We start from the raw sequence: 17,320 nt of genomic DNA on the forward strand, positions 1-17,320 counted from the left end.
CACTGCCTTGAGCTGAGTGGAGGCAAAGATCTGGGGTGGGAGGAAGAGGAAACTCTTTACTCCAGTTTTCCACATGCTGGGGCCTTCTTGGAATATCATATCATCCCCCAACTGTCTGGCAGTCTCCCCTCACCCTTCAGGCACAAATGGCTTTCCCACACTGGTTTTGGTCCACCCACCCCATTTGGAACCCACAGTTTTCATAGCAGCGTTTTTCTAAAAGGCACAAACCTTGTTTAAGGCCTCTCTGTGGGTTTTCCTGCTCCTGGCAAGAGCTGAACAGTGCATAGGGCTCTCTAGAGAGGGTTTAGATGGGAGTGAAAGCCTTCTTCACCCAAGGGGAGTAGAAACCAGCTGGAGCACTAGCAGACAGGTCCCGGCTGCATTCTTCCCCTCTGTAAAATGAGAGTTGAAGAAACTCCTCTTTCCCTCTTATGATTCCAGAAAGACCAAGAATCATTTCATTTAGTCAGCAAACATTAAAACTGTGTTGGGCTAGTCTCAGGGGTCCCTCAGGAATCCACTTAGAATTATCATAAGGAGGAAAGAGATGTATAAAATACCAAAGCTAGTGACTGCTGCCATTGCTACAACTATGACTTCATTATTTTTACTCTTACTGTTACTTCATTCTTCACAGCTTATAAAATGCTTTCATAACCATTAACTCATTTCATCTTCATATTGGGGTGGCACAGAGACATACCTGTTTCCATTTTATAGATGAAGAAACTGAGGCTTTAAAAGAATGAGTGTTTTATTCAGCCATTCAACTAGTAAATGACAGAGACAGGACTTTGAGCTAATTCCTGTAACTCCTGCCCCCTCCACCATACCAGTCTATAAATGAGCATGTACCAGAGAGTGCAGACCCAGGAATTAGTGGGGTAGATGTGCTGTTCTGAAATGAATTGTAAAGAGTTGTTGCAGGTGAGTTTTCAGATGATCCAGTAGTGACAGATGTGGCCAGGAGAAGGCACCTGGAAAGGGACAGGACACCAGCAAAGCTGGCACCAGCCCAGCATATGGGAGGCAGAGGATCCTGGTTGGGGCTGGTCAGGGAAGGGGGCTGGGCTGCCCATGCGGAGGCCCTGATACCATCTGAAGTCTAAGAACAGTGGTGAGGCCAAGGACAGAGGCTCCTGAGGCCATGTGTCAAATGGCTGAGTGAAGCAGACAGGAAGATTACAGAGGGAGCTTCTTCCAGGTGAGACAAGGATGTGAGGAGAGCAGCAGAGAGCCAGGGATAGCTGCCCGCCTTCCCTGCGCTCCTGAAGCACCAGTTTAGGCTCAAGAGTCAACCAGGGGCAGCCTAGAGTCTGCACTTATTTACCTGCGTAACCTCAAGCAGGTTTCCTAACTTCTTTGTCCATATTTTCTCATCTATAAAACAGGAATCCAGTTTCCTGCCCTATTTGCCTTATATTCTCATAATGGGGCTGATATGAAATTACTTCTACAGAGGATCTTTACAGACTGTAAAGTGATGGCGGAGTTAGTTGCACATTGCTGGTCCATCATGAGTCCAGCAGCACTTAACAGCCACAGGCACATGGGCCCATCCAGATCTTTGGTCTATTCCAGCCTCTGCTCAGGCCTGGTGGGACCCTCTGGGCTCCCCAGCTTTGGTCCTCAGCCACCCTGCCCACCATACACCCTGGAGCTCACCTTCCCCAGTCCTTCCTAGCTGCTTCCATTTTTCATTCTGTCGGACTCCATCTGCTTGGCCGTTTTTCTCTTCAGATATTATTAGAAATATCCAGAGTTGTAATTGTTTAATGGTTGGCATTTCACCTGTTTCATGGGGGGCCCAGATCAAGCCCACCCCAGACTCATGCCCTGGGTCTGGCAGAATTGACCAGGGACAGCTGTGCAGTGGAGTCTGTATGGCATTATAAAGAGCTCTCTCCCAGGTGCATTATTAGAAAAGAAGGGGAAAAAGATGGCCCCAGGCATAATTCAATTCCACATTCTCCATGGTGTGTGTTATACTGCACAGCCCAGCAGTGTGCAGCTCTGGATGGGCTGGGGGTGGGGGGGAGCCAAGATCAGAACCTCATGTATGATAAACTGGGGAACCCCATCCCCCCAAGTCACCTGTTTGAGCCATGCCTGCCTCACTTGATGCCCCATCAAGCCTGAACCGAGTTCATACTCAGCCTCTTCCCAACCTAGATTCTCAATTTAGCCAAATTTTCACCTCCTTTCAGGTGAACCCTCTCACCCCTGCCCCAACACATATGCACACATGTTCACACATAGTATTCATGAAAGTCTAGGTTTTGCCATTTTAATACCTCTACTACCTCCAGATACCCTCACCCCCAGATCCCTGTTTCTGCTGGGACACCAGGGACTCCCCTTCAACCAGACTTGAACTTCCCTGCTTCATCCCTAGTGTTCAGGTACCTGCGAGGTCTGTGAGTTCCACTTAGAGAAGATCTGGATCCTAGCCTCAAGAGAGGTGGACTGAGTGTTCTAAGTTCTTTCAGGGTTCTCAGAGAGCATCTCCAGGGCAGGCAAAATTGACTTGTCCAACATCTATGAAGTTGCAGTTTTCATTTGTTTCTACTGAGACCAGAGTGAAGAGAGAGTGTGCTTTAGGTGGCAACATTAAAGACAGAGGTGAGTGCTGGGAATGTGGCTCAGTGGTAGTGCACTTGCCTGGCATGCATGAAGCTCTGTATTTGATTCCCAGCACCACAGGGGGAAAAAAAAATGAGGAAGACCACAGCGTGGGGTAAACTCCTAAGACAGGTAGTCCAGACCCTCATAACCTGATTCCCCGCACTGCTCCTCATGTTCATTCCCATCTCTCCACCTCTGTCATACTGGCCACTTATCCAAACCCTGCCAGGCCTCCATAGTCCCACTTCTTCCAAAGAGGCCTCCCTGACATCTGCAGTTGCTTCTTTGAAAGCCACACAGTATAACTGGTAGGAGCTTGGCTCCTCAAGACTGGCAGAAGAATCCCTAAGACTGCCAACTCTTTCTTGATTGACTGAGTTTCCAGGCTTTGCCCTCTAACATTTATCCCTTTGCTAATCACCTCCCCTCCCCTCAACACCCTGGAGACCAGACCAGACATGATGTTTCATCTGCAGACAGACCTTGACATTACACAGGGCTCTTCCTGCTCCTGACTGCCATGTTTCCATTAATGCAACCCAAGTTGATATTCACTTTTTAAAGAAACCTTATGTGATTTTTGTTTTGAAAAGATGACAGGTTTAGAGAAAGAAGTACCTCTATGTACTATGTATCTATTGCCTCAGTTTCCTGCTCAGTGTAATGGAGTTAAAAAAATACTTACCCTTCAGGGCATTGGTGTGTGGGTCTTGAGTAAATACATTGGTGGTGAATTTTCCAATTGTGCTTAGCACGCAGCATGTTCAATAAGTGATTCTTGTTATGGTTCTGCCTCGCAGCACTCCCTGCTTACCCTTGAGCGGTGCTTCTGGGCCTGATTCTCCCATTTTGTAGTTGAGCACTTCATTTCCTCACCTTGAATGCATAGCCCTTGATTACATTCTTCTTGCTGAAGAAAAGAGGTCGGGGCTTGCTGTAGCAGAGTTAAACCCCAAGGGAACTTAGTACAGATCTTTCTCACCGGATGCCATGGTTAGTAGGGATGCTGACCAAGTGGCTTACTCCGTCTGCACTCTAAGCTCCACACTACCCTCAGTTAGTTCCTGAAAATGCATATGGCTGTTTCCACTTCCTAATCCAGACAGCATACCAAACCTTGGTTTCCCCAAATGGGAAAGAGCCCAGAGCTCACACCCCAAATGGCTAAAACCTGCCGTGGTCTTCTGCCTCTCATGTTTGCATAGGTAAGAAGAGGGGTAGCCAGCGAAAGCTAAAGTTCCTCTCAAATTCTCTTTCACCAATCCCCCACCCCCTTCACCTCCATTCACCATCCACCCGCCTTTCAGTTTCCCTGGCAACGCTGAGTGCTCATCCTGGAAAACTTTATCCGAAATCTGCTCTGGGCAGCTTTCCAAATCCATGCTAACCTGATTAGGTGTCTCTAGGGGCCTTGCCAGCTAATCAGATTAGGCAGCACTAATGGTAGTGAGGACTTTGAGTGGGCGCAGAGCAGTAAAACATATTGTATACTTAGTGATAATTATCCTGCCTTTTGTGTCATTGATTTATCTGCCTCCCTCCCCGTCCCCCGTCTTATGTGTTTGGCCATAGCGATCCGAAGGAAGGAGAATGGCTGGTACGATGAAGAACACCCTCTGGTCTTCCTCTTCTTGGGATCATCTGGAATAGGTAATCAGGAACAAATCAGACATTGGGGAAGGGGAACGGGCGGGGTGGTGGGGAGGGGCTTGGCCCACGCTCGACAGCCCCAGCTGCTGTGGGCCAGGGGTCATGACACCCATCTTGAGTTCAAATCCCAGCTCCAGAAGCAATTGCCTCCAAATTATAGAGCCACCAAAAAGAGGACTCTGAGTTTTTAATCATCTGCCATGTTGTGAACAGCTAGAATCATGACCCTCCCCTGGAAGCTGTGGTATAAGGACTAATTCACCTAGAGGACCAGGCCTCAGGCCTGTTAGCCCTGGCCCAGGTACTTGCATCCCCACAGGCTCCCCTCTGGGAACAGTTGAACCACCTCCACTGCTCAGCACCCAGCTGCATTCAGGACAGCCTAGTTTTAGGGAGCTAAAGAAAGCCCCAGTGAGCAGCACAGTGCTGAGGTCACAGCAGGACTGGTTGCAGTAACATGGGTTAGGTATTTTTCTAGCCAGTTGAGCTGCCTTGTCTGAGGCATTCTTAGCTCCTCACTCTCCACCCTCACAGACCTCCACTCCCACCTCCCACCATTGCCTTGACAGGGCTTTCATGACTTAGTTGTCTCATCTTCACCTCAGACACCTTTATAGACCTTGCTCTCCTCAGATGTAGGAACCCAAAAGGTACCACCCTTCAACCATGATGGTGTGGACCTTTTGTACCACACAATGATTTCCAGTGGCCATTCCCAATGGCCCTTCAGAGCTACCAATTTGGTATTATCATGCCTTCCTTTTATCACAAAGAAGGTCGGTGAAGCCAATAAGACGTACTCTTCATCCCCTCCCAGTGGCTTCTTAGCATGTGATTCTGGGGTCTGACTGAACGACAGAACCATAGGAGTTAAGAGAAATGTGGGGCAGAGAGCAAGAAAGCCAGTGCACTCCCAGGAGGGATGAAGTTTGTGCGGGCTTCAGAGGGCAAGTTGGCTCTAGACTAGTCATCCTCCCACTCTTAGGATGCAGCTACAGAGAAATGGCCTCGACACCATCCGCAGAAAAGTCAAAATGCAATTTCATAAGTGACCTGAGGAGAATCTCTGAGCCTCAGTATTCCCATCTATAAAAGACATGCTGTCTAGTCCATGCATTTCCAGTCATTTGGTCCTAACCCAACTCCTCTCGCTTCTTTCTTCCTAGGAAAAACAGAGCTAGCCAAGCAGACAGCCAAATATATGCACAAAGATGCCAAAAAGGTAAGGGCTGGGACTGAGGTATCTTCTACAGACCATAGAGACCTATCAAAAACCTGAGGCTCAGTGGCAGAGCACTTGCCTTGCACATGTGAGGCACTGGGTTTGATCCTCAGCACCACATAAAAATAAACAAACGAAAGATATTGTACCCATGTATAACTAAAAAATATTTTTTTAAAAATCTGAGGCTCTCTGAATCTAGTAGTAGAATCAAAAAGATGTACCTACCCCCACCCCCCCCAAGAAACAAGCCTCAGCTCTGGCCACTGGTTGTTCCAGGAATTTGGGGAAGTTATCTAACCTCTTTGTGTCTCAGTTTCTTCATCTTTGAAATAAGAATAATAATCCTCGGTCTACCTGACTCTTGGGAAAACCAGGTCTGATTCATCCATCCAACATCGTCAAGTTCCCACATCATGCCAGGTGTTGTGCTGAATGCCCGTAATGCAGTATTTATTAAGGCACTCTCTCCCCAGGCACTCTGGCTGGGGAGGTATCCACACAGTCAAGGCTGTGCCAGAGGAAGTCTTGGCAGCTGTCCGAGAAAATGGGAATGAGATGATTCCTGTTGCTTCTTTTCATCCTGCATGACCTTTGAAACCTGGTTTCTCTCTCTTTTTTTTTTTTTTTAATTTTATTTATTTATTATTTTTATGTGGTGCTGAGGATCCAACCCAGAGCCTCGCACGTGCTAGGCAAGCGCTCTACTGCTGAGCCACAACCCCAGTCCCTGAAACCTGGTTTCTTAATGCCTTATGTGTTGGCTGCTTCTAATGTTCCTTCACAAGGCTCAGAGCCATAGATTTTCCACAGAAAAGGGCCATCTTCATCCCCTGTGTGTTTGTACTCAGCTTTCCAAAGCCTACTCAGTTTGACTCTTGTCCATGCTGACAGGAAACACTCTGGAGAAAGCAATCCTTAGAGAGAATACAAAACAGCTAATGAAAGGTAAACTTCCTACCAGCCTTCCTAGCATGAGGCTGAGGGAGGTCGATCTCCCACACTGGAGGTTGCCTAAGACATGCCTCACCCCATGCACTCCCCACCAAGATGATGAGGACTTGCCTAGATCTTGCCAGCCAAGTGGCTCCCAGAAGCAGAGTCCTGGATTCCTATTCCACTTGTAACCTCCTGAATTCTTGCCACCCTCCAGAGAACCTGGCAGCCACAGAAACAAGGTCGCTCTGGCTATGTCCTCCTGAGCCCCCTTCTTCCTAAGAACTGGCAGAAGGCTTTTCACTGGCCGAGCAGCTATGCTCTGCCTCAGCGAAACCCAGAGCAGACCCACTTGACATACAGGCAGGCAAGAAGCAGCACATGGCATGCTAATATGCTCAACCGAAATAGCATTTTTAAGACAATTTATCAGGTTGGCAGCGATTGAAACAATTAGCACTCTGGAAAGGGCCATAAACTAGCAAGACTATTAGGGAAGATGCAGTTACGGGCAGGAACCACCTGATTAGGGATGAAGAATTCTGAGTGGTTTAATTTTAATACTGTCAGAAAGGTTAATATTTAATTACAAATTATAATCTCCTTATCCAAGCTGTCTTAATATGTCTTCATACACAGTGGAAGTAGAAGGAAAGTATCTGCTGACTTGCTGGTGTAGAAAGGAGAAGGGACTTTTTTAAAAACTGATGATGCACATAATTTTTTAGTTGGCACATCAAAATGGGAGACAGATCAGTCCCAGTGCAGGGTGTCCTACAGGTGGGCTGATGGTGTCCTTCTGTACATGTCTCATCCAGAAAGAGAAACAACATCATCATCCGCCCATACTCACCGCAGGAGGCAGCAGGACATGGTAGGCAAACCTCTAGAGCCAGCCATTCTTTGGCTCAAGTTCCAGATCTCAGTCTCGTGCCCTCCATGATGTTTCAGCTCTCTTGCTTCAGGGTCAGGCTGTCCAGTCCTGTGTCTGAAGCAGTTGTGATCGTCAAGGGAGATGATACAAATCATAGCTAGCTCAGCGCTGGCTGCTCCCTTGACTTGTATGTGTGCCTCACTCCCTTCTCACACAGTACCCGGCTACCACTGTCTTATTTGATCCTGTGAGGGACCTAGCACAGACACCAACTTAGACCTGCTTTTCAGATAAGAAAGCAGACCCTATAGCATCAAGAGACTTGTCTAAGGTCACTTGTCAGGGGAATCTAGTCTTTAACTCTTCTCTCAACACCATTGTTCTCAGCTGCTCTGGGAGGCTAGTTTGTAAACTTATCAATTTGTCGCCATTTCACATCGGGAGATGAGAGGCATGAGAAGCCCAGTAAAATCATCCATTTTATTTTTAACTCATAGGTGATGAATTACACTCCTACTCCATGCATTTCCAGTCATTTAGTCCTAACCCAACTCCTCTCGCTTCTTTCTTCCTAGGAAAAACAGAGCTAACCAAGCCCTGTGACCAACTCATTGCAGAATATGTTCAACAGAAATTTTCTGGCCATGTGATAGGCATGTTTGAAGCCTACCCACAAAATCCAAGCGAGTCCTAGGCTATAAGCTACCTTCTAACTAGTATACCTGAGGTTTCATGTGGAGCAATATACACAAAGTCTCAGATTCATGGCAGACATGGTGGCACATACCTGTAATCCCAGAGGCCAGCCTGAGCAATTTAGCAAGACCTTGTCCCAAAATTAAAAAATAAAAAGGACTGGAGGGTGTTAACTCAGTGGTAGAACACTTGCCTAGCCCTGGGTTCAATCCTCAGTATCACAGGAAAAAAAAAAAAAAAAGGAAAAACAGAATCCAGTTCAGAGCCTATTTGTAAACAGGGTCTCACCAAGATGACTCATGAAATAAAATAGGCACTGGCCTGGGAGGCTAGTGGCTTAGATCCCAATTGTGGCTCTCTGATCCTTAGTTTCTTCATTTGTGAAGGGACACTAATACCTCTGGATCCTGCTACCTAACAAGATGGTTTTTGCATTTACACTTTTTTTTTTTTTAAGCTTATGTACTCACAGGTACCCACACAAAGCAGGAAGCAGTGTTGTGTCTGTCTATTTATTTATTTATTTATTTATTTATTTATTTATTTATTTATGGTGTTAAGGATCAAACCCAGGGCTTCAAGCATGCCAGGCAGACACACTACTACTGAGCCACATCCCCAGCCATATACAATTTTTTTAATCAGATCTATTTATGAGCCTTTTTTCTCAGCCTCTAGTGTTCCTTTCACATAGAGCAGCTTTGTTGACTTTAATTACTAGAGTTCATAATCCTTGAGAAGGACCCTAATGGTGTTCTATGATATCATCATGAGGTGGGATGACAGAGCCCAACAATTGCAGTTACTTGGCAGTCTGATGAAAGGCATAGGAGCAAGCATTTGAGTCTAACCACCTGGGTTTGAATCCCAGCTCTACCCTATGATGTGTATATCAGTTTTCTCATTTGTAAAATTAGTTCAATGATGGTGTCCATCCCATTGGATTATAATGAAGGTTAAATGAGATGCTGAAGTAAAATGTTAGACACCATTCTTAACACATAATAAGCAATTGATGTATGTTGGATGCTGCTTTAATTGCTCTTGCCTTGCTTTGTAGGTAATACCAAGCTAAGATCTTAGGAAACTAAAGTGATTCCAGCCAAGAAAACTAACCCCAAAGACTTGTTCAAAGTTGCTTAACAAATCATTAGAAAGAGGGGCTGGGGTTGTGGCTCAACGGTAAAGCGCTCACCTCGCATATGTGAGGTCCTGGGTTTGATCCTCAGCACCACATAAAAATAAATAAATAAATAAAGGTATTGTGTCCAACTACAACTAAAAAAAAAATCATTAGAAAGAACTAGGGTGGAAAGCCAGGTTACTTGACGTTAAGTGAGCACTAGAGTCTATACTCCCTGTAGCCTAGGACATTGATGTCTGAGCACAAAGCTCAAAATCCTTCAAGAGCCCAGCTGGTTGGCAGCGGGGATGATACGAGACAGTAGAGCATAATGGTTTAGAGCACAGAGATGGAGCTGGGTGGCCAAGCTTGTGTGACCTTGGGCAAGTTAATCTAATCTGTAATTTCGTTTCTCATCTGTAAAGTGGGGATGATGAGAGCACTTAACCTCACAGACTCATACACATTCTAAGCCCTTCATAGCTTGCTTAGGACATTGCCAGGCACAGGTAAGCACCAATGAAAGCCAGCTATTACATGTCAGAAACAACTTCGTGACTTCCAGCCATTGCTCCCCCTGGGCAGCACGCCCAGCTTTCCTGTGGCCATCCTCCATCCCTCCCAAAGCCTGCGTGTCGCAGCAGGCAGGGCTACCAGGGGCCCTCTGGAAATGCTTGCTGGCTCATGTCCTGTGCACTGATAGCAGTGCCTACCCCACATGACCTTAACCTCTCTACGCCCTTCCCGCCTCTTGACTTATTTCCACCCAGGGCTTCATCAGGTTGGACATGTCTGAGTTCCAGGAGCGACATGAGGTGAGTCTCTTCAGAAATGATAGTCTATGATGTGGGGGTCCTGTTGACATGACTGTTCTGGTGTTTTTATATGACTTGTCATTTGGGTCTTTGGGCCTGACATAATTCCAGCAGCCCTGGGAATTGGGAGAGGGGTGTACAAATGGGGGGAAAAATAGCCCACCAACCTTTTGAGACAGGCATTTGCTCATTCATAAAGCCAACTTTCCATGCTGGCCCCATATTGCAGACAAAAGGCACAGAAAGGCCTTCCTAACATATGTTCCTCCTTCTACCAGGTGGCCAAGTTTATTGGGTCCCCACCAGGTTATATTGGCCATGAGGAGGGCGGCCAGTTGACCAAGAAGTTAAAGCAGTGCCCCAATGCTGTGGTGCTCTTTGATGAGGTGGACAAGGCCCATCCAGATGTGCTCACCATCATGCTGCAGCTGTTTGATGAGGTGAAAGTCAGCCTGGGCAGGATGGAATTGTGGGGACATCTGGAGGTATCGGGGGCTGTGAACAGCAGGAATCCAGGACCCAGAGGCTGTCTGATCCTTATTCAATGCTCCTCCTTGGATATATTTAGTCACTTGGCAGATGAGGCTCTCTGGACAGGACTCAAAGCAGGCCACTCAGGGAAGACCAGCACTGACCCATAGTTGACAATTTCATGGCTGCCCAGCCTGTCCTCTAGAGGGACAGTAGGACAGAGGTTCCATTGGGGGAGCACTGAACTTTTGTTTCCCCTCTGCTCCTGACTGACTTTGTAGCTTTGGCAGTTCACTGCCCATCTTTAGTCATCAGGGACTTCATGTGACAAGCAAGGAGGCTGAATCAATAAACTCCCGAGAACCATTGTGGCTCTAGCAGCTCTATGCCTCTGTGTACAGTATTTCGTCTGCACCAGTGCTTTAAATCACTCAACATTGTTACTGCTGATGAGATGTTAATACTATGGCTTTTAGAATCCTTCAGGGGAGCTCCAGGCCCCTGACAAAACTGCAGTACCCCACTAGGTGGGGTGAACTCTGAATGGGAAAAGAACATGCTTTTATGCAGTATATTTTATGTGCTAGATTTCTGCTTACGTCTTAGCAGACATTAGTGCTAATCATAACAATAGCCAGGGCAAGGCAGAAATTATCTGATTTTTTTTTAATTCAGAGGAAGAAACTGAGGTTCCAAAAGGTTATAAATAATGTATACAAGGACACAGAGCAAGTGTATGAGGATTCAAGTTTGGACTGCAGATCTATCTGGCCCCAGAGCCCTAGTCCTTTGTACCTTCTTACCAGTGAGCCAAGGGAAGGGTTGGTCTTGGTCTTGGGAGAGAATGGCCTTCACCTTCTCCAAGGGGCCTTGCCCTGCCCGGAGGACATGAGGAGCCAAGGGCTGAACTGGGGCTGAGCTTTCATCTCCACACAGGGGCAATATTAGCCAGCACCAGGTGCCCTAGGAAATGTTTTGCTTCTCATGTCACATAGGTGTAGGGAAGAACTTCCCCAAACAATACATAAGGTACACCAAGCCAGGAGGACTAAATCTGTCCCCAGCTGCCACTGCCTTCTCCACCTGGCCCAGCATCCTTCCCCTGCCCCATATTTGCTTCCATCTTCCCAACCACTCAGCTGATCTCCTGCTGTGAAAGAGTCCACCAGTTCTCAGAGAATAGAGGGACAGTGAGGCCTCCCACTCTGTTCCAGCCTCTTGGTGAGATTCAGGTCACAGCTGTGGCCCACACCCAGCCTTACCCTCTGGAGGAGTCTGCCTAGGAGATGTGGTGATATTCCGCATCCTTGCCCTTTACATGCCATGCACCCTTGTAAGAAATACACTGTAGCAACTCATCTAACCCTCCAAACCACCCTCTGAAAGAAGGCAACTACTGCTGCCTCCATTTAATAGACATGAGCACTAAATTTAAGCTAGAGTAAGTAATTTATCTGTAGTTACACAGCTGGAAGGGGGAATTAAGGATTGGAACCCAGGTGGTCCCATTCTAGAATAGCTTAAGTAATTGACGTGCAGCTACGGCAAAGGGGGGTATTCTGCAGGGAAGCACACAAAGGAGGGAAGACCCCCACTCAGGAAGGTGAGCATGGCAGGGGACACAGACAAAATACCCTGCCTTGTGTTATGAATGAGTGGGGCAGACAGGCAGCCAGAGGGCAGTTCAGTCTGCTGGGGCAGGCATCATACTAGGGTCTAATAGCAAGTTGTAAGGATAGTAAATCCAGCCTGGAATTGTGAGGGAAGTCCCCAGTCCTCACTTAGCTCAGTTCTTCTAAACCTGGGACCAGAAAAGCAAGAATCTTACTGCTGTCATCAAAATACCACACAGGACTAATGCTGGGTCACTTCTAGGTTACCTCAGAACCTATAGCCCAGGGCAGAACTCCCAGGAAGATACCAGTCCCCAGGGAACCCATCTCCTCCTCCTCCCTTTAAGGATTCATGAGACAGTAGAAAAGCAGCTCCGTAACCCTGCGGGGACCATTTGAGCCTCACCCAGAATATGCACATTCTGGTTGCTGGTGGGATGAGGACAGCTCCCGCTTTAGGACACATCGTTATTGCCAAGGAAACAGGAGAGAGATGAGCACTGAAAGTCACCCTTTGGGTCAGTTGTGCACTGCACCTGCTCCCCTTGCCCACCTGGGACCCATCCTCAGGCCCAGTTATGAGCACAGCTTTGATCTCTTAGAATGAAATTGCTGCTAGGTTATTGCTCTGGCCAGGACTGAGTGTGAACTCAGTCCTCAGGGATGAGCTCTGCGAGGTAAGTGTGGAACACACAGTGCCTTATACACATGCTTAGGCACATCACACCCTAACCCAGATTTGCCCCAATCCGGAATTAACCCCAGCAGCAATTAGAACCCATGAGCAGGAGTCAGATTGAAGAGCTAGTGGCAAAATCTCAAGACATCCCCTTCCACCAGAGTGACTAGCTCCAGGACCTGCAGCACATTGCCTCTTCTAAATAGATCCCTTTGGAACTTTGAGGCCTAGACCAGTAAAGCAAGACTGGAAAGCACACCCAGCACTCATACGTCGCTCAGCTAATGCACCGTGTCTCCTCTTGTCTCTAAGGAGGGCTAGGCTTGCCAGGCATGGGCTTTAGACTTGCCAGGCTGGCCATGCATCAGGCCCACCCTGACAAGGAAGGGGAAAGCATGATGAGGATGGTGACTGGCTGGAGCTGGGGCAGGGCCCAGCATCCCTGGCTCAGGCAGGAGCCACCAGTCGGAGCTCAGTGATCTATTCCCTGAGGCTTGTTTCCCAGGTACTCCCAGGCAGGTGTCCTCTCCTTGCACCTATCCCAGTGCTCTCAGTGAGGACCAAAGGATGCAAACTGAATTTGGTCTAATTTTGAAAAAATTGTGTTGAGGGAAAGAAAATGACACAAGGCTTCATTTATCCAGCACTATTGTAATGCACTCTGTAGCCTGGTGCAAAGGGAAGGGCATAGCTCTGGAGTCACACAGTTCAAGACTCCCCTGTACTGTATTCTGGCTTTGAGACCTACCTGTGAGAAAAAATTACTTAACCTCTCTGAGCTTCAGTTTCTTTTCAGAGGTCATAACTCACCTTCCTCCAAGGATGGTTAATTGGATTTAGGGATTCAACAGGCGGGTGTTGAACAGCTACCCTGTGCCCAGCAATGTCCTGGGACACAGAGGTGTTCCCAGCCTCTGCCCTGAAGGAGCAAATTTCTAATAGATGATAAAATAGTGCACTGAAAGCACCAAGAAGAGCACCTGTGACAACAGAAGTGCCCTGTTGGTGCTCACCCTTGGCACTCAATTGCTTTCCCTCAGCCAGTTCCTGATCATCACTGTCAGCACTGTCCAGAGCTATTGTACAGTGATGCCCTTGAGCTTTGCTGAATGGGCAGGGCTCTGTTACCTTGACCTGATTGGTTACAGAACCATGTTCTTGGATAGTTCTTCTAGTTCTTCATCTTCTCTCTGCCATTTGCTCTCTTTTCTTGGTGCGTCTGTCTCAGTACAGATGCCGTCTTCTCTGTCACTTCTTGAAAGTGCTAAAATTCCAAAGGAATGTCCCAAGGTGGTTAAAGTAGAAACCTAATTTGCTTTCCCTCTGTTGGGATGGAGGATGGCTCCAAAGACATAGCAATTAATTTATTATACATCATCTGCTCTGGCCACATGCACAGCATGGTGTACTGAGGTGCTTTCACCAACATGACCACATCTAGTCCTCACAGTCACCCTCTTAAGATTCCCACCCCTGAACTCCTGCAGTGACCTGGGCTTTCCTTCTTGTTATGATTGTTCATTTCATGGGTCTCGGCTTCTCTGGACAGGGAGCTTGCTAAAGTCGCAGTGAGTCCCCAGTACCCAACAGAGCCTGCCCAGAGTGGGATTCTGATAATGAGATGGGTGGGGAATCAGACTGACTTCTGGATGCCAAGGCTAGTTGGGCACCCTGAGATGTCTATAAGCAGGTGCTATCTTGCCTAGAGGTGCTCTCAGAGGAGCAGATGCTGCCCGAGGCAGTGAGCACTGTTACCAGGCTGTGAGTCCAGTGCCCAGAGAACCCGGAGTGGGGAGCAGCTGACCTTCAGGGTGGGAGGCAGCAACACAGGGTTCTGGGGGAGTGTCCTGGAGAACAAGAGTACTGAGGGCACTAAAGCCTGTCCGGGCTTGCAGCTCCCTCACCATACCATCCCCATTCCTTCCCAGGGCCGACTGACAGATGGGAAGGGGAAGACCATTGACTGCAAGGATGCCATCTTCATCATGACCTCCAATGTGGCCAGTGACGAGATCGCACAGCACGCATTGCAGCTGAGGCAGGAAGCTTTGGAGATGAGCCGGAACCGCATCGCTGAAAACCTTGGTATGATGTATAACCTGAGCTGTATGGGCAAGTAACCTGAGCACCGGCACTTCTGGGACAAGGGTAGGATTGAGGTCCTAGTAGGCAGCAGACACAAGGCACCATGTCAGAGAGTAGAGGGGGACAGACAAAGAGTGCCCCACTCAGGAAAGCCCCAAATCTTGCCAGATGTGGTAGCACACCCAACCTAGCTACTTGGAAGGCTGAGGCAGGAGGAGCACAAGTTTGAGACCAGCTTTAGCAGCTGAGTGAGATCCTGTCTCAAAAAATAAAAAGATCTGGGAATATGGCTCAGTGGTAGAGTACTTCTGGGTTCAGTCTCCAGTACCAAAAGAAAAAAGGAAGAAAGAAAGCCCCAAACCTCCTGGGTGATAGGAAGGCTCCAGACAGAGGATTGGACAGAGGCAGCCAGGGTGAGGGACAGAAGGGAGCCAGAGTCTCAAACTCAACTGTTAAGACCCTTAGGAACAGTAAGTCAGAAGCCACACAGAAGTGGGCACAGCCTTTTCAGCCAGTACAGCTCCCCGCATTAGAGGGTCATAGAGCCCTCAGCAAGCAAGAGGCTCTGCCTCTCACCTTTCCATTCAGGATAAGTCCTGTTGCCACTTTCTTCAGAGTCAGAACTCAAGCCTTGACCCTGATTTCTGTCCTTCCCCATCACCTGCAACTCCCACTTGAGAACCCTGGAGCTTTATAACACTCAAGAGCTAGAAGGGCCTCAGAAAGTACCTCGGGAGGTGAGGAGACCATACCAAGGGCCAGCAAGCCTTAGTGACCAAGATCTCATAGGTATAGCCCCCAAAGTTCCTTGAGTGTGGGAAGTAAGCAGTTTATGATTCTGTCTCTGCAGGAGACGTCCAGATGAGTGACAAGATCACCATCTCAAAGAACTTTAAGGAGAATGTGATTCGCCCCATCCTGAAAGTAAGAGTGTTTCTTGGAGCTGGAGCCTGGGGCTGGGGGAGCAGGGCCTTAACCATAGCAAATAGACGGAAGCCACTATGTTTCCCAGTGGGGTCCAGAAATTTTCCTGTGCCTGCCTTCCCAGGCCACTGAGTTCATACTGCCCCTACCCTGGCCCTACAGGCTCACTTCCGGAGAGATGAGTTTCTTGGACGGATCAATGAGATCGTGTACTTCCTTCCCTTCTGCCACTCAGAGCTTATCCAGCTAGTCAACAAGGAACTGAACTTCTGGGCCAAGAGAGTAAGAGGGGACTGCCCATGGGTGGGGAAGGGACATCTGTCCACTGGAACTCTGGAGGAAACAATCCCTCCCCCTGAAGGTGGAACACTTGGTGTGGGGCCAGTAGCCCTGGGGCATACTGTCTTTCACAGTCCTGGGCCTCAGGCCAGTGTAGTGAGAGATGGAAAGCAAGGGCCACACGCAGACAGGCCTCTCTGATCCATTGCAGGCCAAACAAAGGCACAACATCACACTGCTGTGGGACCGTGAGGTGGCAGACGTGTTGGTTGATGGCTACAACGTGCACTATGGTGCCCGCTCCATCAAACATGAGGTGAGCACAGGAGCCTGAGAGAAGGGAGGCACCTCCACTTCTTCGTCCCCAGTACCCTCCAGACCCAATGCCTGGGCCCCCTGCTGCTGGAGTGGGCGATACCCAGAGCTGATGCCCCTTCAGAACCAAAAATACTGAAACTCCTATCTGGAGGATGGCCAAGCATGAACCCTGCCTGAAGCAGGGGACTGGGAGCCTCAGTAACTGACAGCAGTGTACCTTTAGCACAATCCTGTAGGGTAGATGTTGATACCCCACTTTGCAGATGAGAAAATTGAGGCTCAGAGAAGGTCTCTGACTTGCCCAAGCAAATGGTAGATACCGGCTGCAGGCCACAGACTGGGCACAGTCTGAGACAGTGACAACCACTTCACCTGCCACCACCTGCAGGTAGAGCGCCGTGTGGTGAACCAGTTGGCGGCAGCCTATGAGCAGGACCTGCTGCCCGGGGGCTGTACTCTGCGCATCACTGTGGAGGACTCAGACAAGCAGCTCCTCAAGAGTCCTGATCTGCCCTCACCCCAGACAGAGAAGCGTCCACCCAAGCTGCGACTGGAGATCATCGATAAGGACAGCAAGACCCACAAACTGGACATCCGGGCACCACTCCACCCTGAGAAGGTGTGCTATACAATCTAGCATCCACCTGTATGTGCCCTGAACATCCAATAAAGACCCCTTGCTGTGGCATGGCAACTGACCTAGCCTCCCCTCATGCCTCTCCCTCTCTCTGCCAAGCCTAAGGGCTGTTTACCTCCTTTACAGACCTGGAAGACCCATCCTTTGTCCCAGTCCTGAAGTAGGAATCCTGCCTACCTGCCCTCTGTGGGCCCAAAATCTGCTAAAATGTCTTGAGAAGATACCTCTCTAACCCCTTCAAGGCAAGATGCAAGGGAGGTCCCTCTTTGTCCTTCAGCATGATCCCCATTCCCTGTAGTCACTGGAACTGTATCAGTGTTCCCAAAAGCTCAGAAGTATGGCAGCAAAAAACAGATCTGGCTGGAAGAAG

At 48.4% G+C, this 17,320-nt stretch overlaps 1 protein-coding gene across 1 annotated transcript in view; it reads left to right on the forward strand.

The window, feature by feature from the left end:
* Positions 1-17,011, forward strand: part of Clpb (caseinolytic mitochondrial matrix peptidase chaperone subunit B) — a 144,298-nt gene extending 127,287 nt beyond the window's left edge. Inside the window, exons 8-16 of the mRNA XM_015477476.2 lie at positions 4,201-4,278; positions 5,445-5,500; positions 9,900-9,944; positions 10,223-10,384; positions 14,636-14,792; positions 15,643-15,716; positions 15,879-15,998; positions 16,207-16,311; positions 16,702-17,011. Coding sequence (XP_015332962.1) covers positions 4,201-4,278; positions 5,445-5,500; positions 9,900-9,944; positions 10,223-10,384; positions 14,636-14,792; positions 15,643-15,716; positions 15,879-15,998; positions 16,207-16,311; positions 16,702-16,950 — 1,046 coding nt within the window. The 3' untranslated portion in view covers positions 16,951-17,011. The remainder of the gene's footprint in view (positions 1-4,200; positions 4,279-5,444; positions 5,501-9,899; positions 9,945-10,222; positions 10,385-14,635; positions 14,793-15,642; positions 15,717-15,878; positions 15,999-16,206; positions 16,312-16,701) is intronic.
* The last annotated feature ends 309 nt before the right edge of the window (positions 17,012-17,320 follow it).

The sequence above is a fragment of the Marmota marmota genome, unplaced genomic scaffold (genome assembly GCF_001458135.2).
Source record: "Marmota marmota marmota unplaced genomic scaffold, marMar, whole genome shotgun sequence".
In the NCBI taxonomy this organism is placed as follows: domain Eukaryota; kingdom Metazoa; phylum Chordata; class Mammalia; order Rodentia; family Sciuridae; genus Marmota; species Marmota marmota.